Source organism: Rhinatrema bivittatum, chromosome 2 (genome assembly GCF_901001135.1).
Source record: "Rhinatrema bivittatum chromosome 2, aRhiBiv1.1, whole genome shotgun sequence".
Classification (NCBI taxonomy): Eukaryota; Metazoa; Chordata; class Amphibia; order Gymnophiona; family Rhinatrematidae; genus Rhinatrema; species Rhinatrema bivittatum.
Window position 1 is genome coordinate 638,580,500 of NC_042616.1, and position 7,572 is coordinate 638,588,071.

The 7,572-nt window shown below is 46.1% G+C and overlaps 1 protein-coding gene across 1 annotated transcript; it reads left to right on the forward strand.

Moving 5' to 3' along the window:
• The first annotated feature begins 412 nt into the window (after nucleotides 1–412).
• Nucleotides 413–2,342, forward strand: LOC115085371 (serine/threonine-protein kinase mos-like). Its single transcript, XM_029591306.1, has one exon. The coding sequence runs from the start codon at nucleotides 582–584 to the stop codon at nucleotides 1,590–1,592; it is 1,011 nt and encodes a 336-aa protein (XP_029447166.1). The 5' UTR covers nucleotides 413–581; the 3' UTR covers nucleotides 1,593–2,342.
• Nucleotides 2,343–7,572: the final 5,230 nt, after the last annotated feature.

Sequence of the window (7,572 nt, forward strand, 5' to 3'; positions counted from 1 at the left end):
CCAGGAAAAATTTGTTAACTCCGGGTACAGTAAACTGAGGCAGCCCCACCTAGGGATGAGGCTCCAATAGAGGAATGAGATCCAATAGTTGCAATTAGGATGAGAGGCCCCAGCGCCCAAGTGTTCTTTCTTGTTGTCATTAGGGCATAAATAAATGCAGTAATTGAGAGGACTGAGCATGGTCTGTGTGGATGGCGTTTTGAACCACAGAAGTAAGACTGGATTAGGAAAGCCCCCAAAGAGTGTCAGAAGCACAATGTACTGGGGACAATCCCTTTCAATTAACTATTGCGCTTCTAATTTCCTCTGATCAATTGAAGGAATTAAGCATAAATCCATACACCTGCCACTCTGAATAAGAGGGCAATTGCTATCATTCGTCCCTTGTGACCTTTATTTTTCCGTCCCAGAGCTTCAGTTATAGCTTAGCAGAATCAGTCGCGGAAAGAGTTGGATTTAAAAAAAAAAAAAAAAAAAAAAAAAAGCAGCGCTGGGTCCCGTAAGCTCTGTTCGTGTTAAAGTTTGGACTGCCCGGCGTCTTTTACCTCCGGCTCCAGCGGGCGGCAGAGAGACTTGCCATCATGCCTTCTCCCCTGCCCCTCCAGCGCTTCCTGCCCAGAGACTTCTCGCCCTCTCTCGACCTCCGCCCCTGCAGCAGCCCCTTGGAGATCAGCAGCAAAGGATCGCGGCTCTGCTCCCCCGGCGGCACCCCCGCCCCCAAGAGCCGCCGGCTGCCTCCGCGCCTGGCCTGGTGCGCCATCGACTGGGAGCAGGTGCGCCTGCTGGAGCCGCTGGGGGCCGGGGGCTTCGGCTCGGTCTACCGGGCCACCTACCGCGGCGAGACGGTGGCCCTGAAGAAGGTGAAGCGGAGCGACCGGAACCGGCTGGCCTGCCGCCAGAGCTTCTGGGGCGAGCTGAACGTGGCCCACCTGCGCCACGGCCACCTGGTGCGCCTGCTGGCCGCCGCCGCCAGCGCCCCCGAGGACCGCGAGAGCCTGGGCACCGTCATCATGGAGTACGCGGGGGGCAGCAGCCTGCACCGCGCCCTCTACGGCGAGCGGGCGCCCAGCCCTCCCCGCTGCCTGCGCTACGCCCGCCAGGTGGCCAGCGGGCTCCGCTTCCTGCACGCGGCCGGCATCGTGCACCTGGACCTGAAGCCCGCCAACCTGCTGCTGGCCGAGGGCGACGTCTGCAAGATCGGCGACTTCGGCTGCTCGCGGCGGCTGCAGGACCTGCGCTCGCCCGCCGCCGCCGCCGCCCACCCCTGCCAGCTGGGAGGCACCTACACCCACCGAGCCCCCGAGCTGCTGCGCGGCGAGCGCGTCACGGCCAAGGCCGACGTCTACTCCTTCGCCATCACGCTCTGGCAGATGCTGAGCCGGGAGCTGCCCTACTCCGGGGAGCGGCAGTGCGTGCTCTACGCGGTGGTGGCCTACGAGCTGCGTCCCGCCTTCACGCCGGCCTTCCGCCGCGCCGCCGGGGGCAGCCCCCTGCCCGAGCTCATCCGGGACTGCTGGCAGGCGGACCCGGAGCGGCGCCCCAGCGCGGCCGCGCTCCTGCAGCGCTTAAGCAGCCCCGAGCTGAGACTCTGAGCCCTGCGGCGCGGGAGCTGAGAGGGATTCTTCTTTTTTTATTTCTTTCCACTCTGTCTGTCCGATGAGTTCTTGTTTTGTATCGATGTGGTGCCCCTTTTTTAGTGTTTAAGAAAAGAGAAATCGCAAGCTAACCTTGCCTTTAATAAAAGATTGTTAATAAACGGAGGTTCCTGAGCTTATTGGAGGGTATTGCCCCTTGAGGTTCTGCTGTAGTGGGACGTCCTGGATTTGGAAGTAGAGATTGATGTTAGTGGCCACAAAAAAAAAAAAAGGGGGGGGCTAGATGCCAAGTACTACATGAGGTGAGTTCTTACATAGTTTAAACGTTACGGGGTTTTTTTTCTAGCATTTAAATGGCATAAAATGACGTGATTTCATAATTGTGTATCACACTAGCATTGCATTATAGCGCACACCTTAATCGTCGGTTTAATCCACTTATAAATGAAAAGCAAACGTAATCCTTTTCGTACATACTATATCTTTTTTTTTCAAAAGCACTTATTTATCTTGACTTCTCGAAGGCTGTGTTAACATATTCCGTCTGAATACTTCCAAAATGAACCTCTGAAGCTATTAAGTTCACTTTGAAAGTATTGGCAGAGAGTATTTAAGTATTTGAGAAGATAAGGTACTATTATGCAATACCAGTGTGACAGTTATGAGGTCATAAGAGCGGGTAACAGTATGTGAACTATAAGTGATGTAACTTTTTGTAATACGCATTTAATTGTTTTACCACTTCTATCACGATATGTTTTGTGCTTTGCTGTATAAGATGAATTGAACCATGCCCCAGACCAGAGAAGGATGAGTTGTATCTGTGGCTCTACATTACTAAACTGCTGCTCCTATTTGCTTTCTCATGGTTCACAGGAGAGAAACTAGAAGTACTAACCACCAGCTCTCTTATCTGAACACTGTTGGGGAGGGAGTGGATGGTGGAGAGAGTCTTGGGGGGGGGGGGGATGGAAAGTGAGGGGTTGAAGGGGAGGGTCTGGAGAAGGAAAGATGGAGGTGAAGGCTGAAAGTTGAGAAACAAAGGGAAGGGGGTGAGGCTAAGAAAAATGAAAGGAGGTGGGGTTGTCAGTTGGAAGATGGAAAGTGAGATGAGGGAGAAGAAGCAGAGAACTGATTTGTGAGAAGAGGCAGGTTTCAGAGGACAAGCTGGTGAGGGAAAGGACAGATGACTCAGCTGGAGATGGTAAAGGGAGCAAACTGAGGTGGGAAGGTGTAGGGTTGGGAGAGGGAAACCTGAAGGGTTATAGGGAAGCAGAGAAAAATGAGATAATGAGGAAAGAGCAATGTCAGATGTAGGGAATCAAAATATAAGCAGCAGTGTACTGGTATTTGTTTGTAACACACCCTACTGCCAACAAAGTTTGTCGGACCCTCAAATCTCGAGTCAGAATTTATAAGACTTGTTTATGACATTGGGTCACATTACTTTTATTAAGGTAACTTTTCTATTTTCCATAAAAAACCAACGTCACAAGAATGCTGATAAACTTCAAATCCTCCAAATGGACTATACATCCTACAACATAAGATGAAAAATGTTTCCAGTCACCATCCCAAAGACTTGGTTTAAAACATAAAATAGAAAATATATAAAAATATGGACAAAATGGAAATGTTACCTTAAAAGTAATGTGACCCAATAACATAAACAAGTTTGTTAAATTCTGACTCGAGATTTGAGGGTCCGACAAACTTTGTTGGCAATAGGGTGTGTTACAAATACCAGTACACTGCTGCTTATATTTTGTTTACACATTAGTGTACTGGATTACACATTCGGTGTTGGTGGGTTTTTTGTGATGGATGTAGGGAATAACAGGGTGATTGTATTTGATCTTAAGGTGGCCAAATGGATGGATTAAAAACGATTGGCAAAAGCCAGACAGTCCCTTGCCTGCATAGGGAGAGGCATGGTCTGCGGGAAAATAGGAGGTGATGTTGCCCATCCCATTTGGAGATTGCACCTTCAAAAAGATATAAACAAGATAAGTCTGTCCAGAGGGTGGTTACATGGTCTTCATTCTAAAGTATATGGGGATAGACTTAAAGATCTAAACATGTACCCTAGCAGAGAGGCTAGATAGGGGAGATATGATAGACATTTAAATATCTCCAAGGTATCCATGTACAGGAGGTGAGCTTCCTCATGACAAGGAGGAGTCATAGGATGAGGGTGAAAATGGATAGAAGTAATCTTATAAATACCAAAAAATAAGACATCCAGTATCGCTGAAAATATTTAAATATCAAAAAATGCAAGAGATTCAGCTCAAAAAGACAAAGCAAGGGAATGTTTGTTAAATCTCTAGGGAAACCTCATATAGTGCCACTAAGGGCTACAACCTGTTATGCACAGCTCTAGAAGCGCTAGGGCTTTTTAATCATTGGAATCCCAGAGAAAATGATTCTTTGAAATGCTATCATATGCATAGGTGCAAAAAGTCCAAGTGGGTTTTTGGTTTGTATGTTTCAAAATTATTTGTGGTGGCTTTTTCTGTATTGAGGGATAACGTTATGGCTTAAAGGCATACATTTCTTTTTTTAAACTGCTACTGCTTTTCATACTAGCAATAACCTATCAGGTAGAGGTTAAGGATCCATCCATACAGACTGAAGGGTCACAACGTTTGGAGCTAAGGTCCTGTTTGTTTTACATTTAAAAATACTTATAAAGTAAAATACATTCTATGGAGTCTTCCTAGCTTGTGGTGTCATGGCTGTCTACAGAGGGAGAGTGCACTTGTTTTGCGTGGCTATGACTCTGCCATCAGTATCTCTACCCCCAGGACCTCCCTACCAGTCTCTCATCCTAGCACATCCTCAGCCCTTTCCCAGTACTGCTTTGCCTCTCCCAAGCAGTTAAACTTTGTGCCCGCAAGTTTTCTTTTGAAAAGGACATTTCCTATGGTGTGTCCCTCCTGAATATTCAGGGGCTGGTGACACTGCAGTCACCTTTAGTACCCATGGACTTCACATGCAGGGATTTCAAAATTTAGTCCCTGGTGGTGGTCTGTTCCTCTCCCCCCCCCCCCCCCCTCCCCCCCAATATGACCCTTTTCCAAGTGCCTTTTTCCCCTCTGCAACACTTTCCCTCTCCACTGGAACCTTTCCTGAGTGCTTTCTTTCCTGTTCTGCTTCCAGCCACCCATGGCCCCTTCGAGTCCCTTCCCTCCTGTGGCACCTTATTTAGTCCTCCTCTCATGCCCTCTTCCTGATTGTTTCACGCTCTTCTCTGGATCTCTTGCTCCTGCCCCCTGCCTGAGTGTTGCTGTCTAAAGCACCTTTCCTTCCCTTCTCCATATCTTTGAGTACTGCCTTCCCAAGTCCTCTCCCATGGCTTCTTGTGAAGTGCTTTTCCTCTTGCCCTCTACTCCCCATCTTGCCTTCTCTGCCCCTTTAGTGCTTGTCTACCTCCATCCACCCCCATGTGCTGACTCCCAAATGGTTCCTTCCTCCTGCTGTTCATCCCTTCCCCACTATGGCCATACTATCCACTCAGTGCAGCTTGTCACCCTCTATCTCAGGCCAGCCAGAGCACCCACAGCAGTGCCCAGACATGCTCCTCTGGGTTATCACCCTGCTTTCCTCCCCCAGTCATGTGGCACAGCAGCTGATTTGGGTGCTAGAAGTAGCATGCTTCCCCCTCCTTTTCCTGTAAAGCTCTGCATACTGACAACTGCCTGCATTCTTCCCTGCTTAAGTTCTCTGCTGGTTCATGCACCTCGTGGCGATCTGCCCTGTCTTCCCCGCTGCTATCCGTGAAGCTTTGGACTCCATGAGACCGTGATTTTCTTTTCCTCTTGGCTTGGGCAGCATGCAATTAGGCAGCAGCCTTAGAGAGGAGCTCATGACATCAGGTCAGCCTGCTCTTTTTATTTATTTTTTTCAGCAGCTACATTTGTCTTGCTTCTGGGGGACCCCCTGTAATGGCTTCATGTTCCCCAAGCTGGGAGCCAGCGTAATAGAACACAGCTACATCATAGTCCTGTGTTTTTGGGATTTTTTTTCACCCTCTTGAAAGGAGGTGATCAGCATAGGGTAGCTTTGTTCTGAGGATTAGGAAACGTAGAAACATGATGGCAGAAAAAGACCATATGGTCCTACTAGTCTACCCATCTACCCAATTTAAGTAACCCTTACAATTCCCATCCTTGCTTTACCCCTCCCTCATTTTAAGAAAATGAGTTTTCCTGAAGTCTAGGATCCTTGCCTTTGAACCTTCATATCTTGTTCTCTAATTCTGAACCAAAACACGCAGTACTCGGATCCCAGATGAGGTAAGCAGCAGCTCTAGTATTGCTGCCTCCTGTGTAGGTTCCATTACCAGTTGACAGAACAACTTTCCTTGACTAGAATCCAGGATCTTCCTGTTCCTAAATGATATTGCAGCTAGGATGTCTCAATCAACATCTGGCAGTTTGAAATCCCCTAACAGTAGGACCTCCCTTTTCATAGCAACTTTGTGAATATCCTCCATTAAATCTGTCCATCTCATCTATCTGTTATGGAGGTCTGTCTATTACATCATTATAAATAAGAACATAAGAATTGTCATACTGGATCAGACCAAAGGTTCAAGCCCAGTATCCTGTTTCAAACAGTGATCAAGCCAGGTTACAAGTACCTGGCAGGATCCCAAGGGGGAGATTCCAAGCTGCTTATCCCAAGAATAAGCAGTGGATTTCTGCAACTCTACCGTAATAATGGGTAACGAACTTTTCCTGCAGGAACTTGTACAAACCTTTTTTAAATGCTGCTATACTAACAGCTTTCACCATATCCTCTGACAAATTTCAGAGCTTAATTATGCTCTGAGTAAAAAAAAAATATATTCTCAGAATAGATTGCAATGTATTACTATAACTTTATTCTGTCCCCTGATCTTTGTACTTTTGAACAGAGTAAACTGATTACTTGATCTATTCCACTCTTTTTATAATCTATCTCTTCTCCAAATTTAAGATTCCTAACCTCTAGCCTGTCTTCATAGGGGGATTGTTCCATCCCCTTTATCATCTTGGTCGCCCTTCTCTGTACCTTTTTCTAATTCTGCTTTATCTTTCTTGAGATGAATAGTGTGCAGTTTTGCTCACCTCAAGATGAGCTTGCACCATGGAGTGATACAAAGGCATTATGATATTCTGTTTTATTCTCCATTCCTTTCTTAATAATCCCTAGCATTCTATGTGCTTTCTTGTCTGCTGAGCAGATTTCAATGTACTTTCAATGACGCCTAGATCCTTTCCCTGAGTGGTGACTTCTAATATGGAACCTTGCATTATGTATCTATAATTTGGATTACTCTTCCATAAGTGCATCACTTTACATTTGTCCACATTATATGTCATTTGCATGCCTAGTCTCCCAGTTTTGCAATGTCCTCTTGCAATTTAAGGACTTTGAATCATTTTGTCTCATTGGTAAACTTGATGACCTCACTTGTTCCTATTTCCAGGTCCTTTATAAATGTATTTTAAAAAAACACAGTGGTCTGGGCACTCCACTATTTACCTTTTTTTCCATTGGGAAAATTTACCATTTAGCCTTACTTTCTGTTTTAACCAGTTAGCAATGTACAATAGGACACTGTCCTCTATCCCATAACTTTTTTTTTTAATTTCCTAAGAAGTCTCTTATGAGAGACTTTGTCAAATGCTTTCTGGAAATCCAGATACACTATATTAACTGGCTCACCTTTATCCACATTTTTATTTATGCCCTAAAAAAAATATAGCAATACTTGTGAGGCAAGACTTTCCCCTTGCTTAAATAACTGTTGGCTTTGTCCCATTAAACTATGCTTATCTACGTTCAGTAACTTTGTTCTTTGATAGCTACTACCATTTTTGCCTAGCAGAAAGGTCAGACTCGCTGGTCTGTAGATTCCTGGACTTACCCTTTGATCACTTTTTAAAAAATGGAGGGTTGCCAATAGAACACCAATCTTCAGATAACA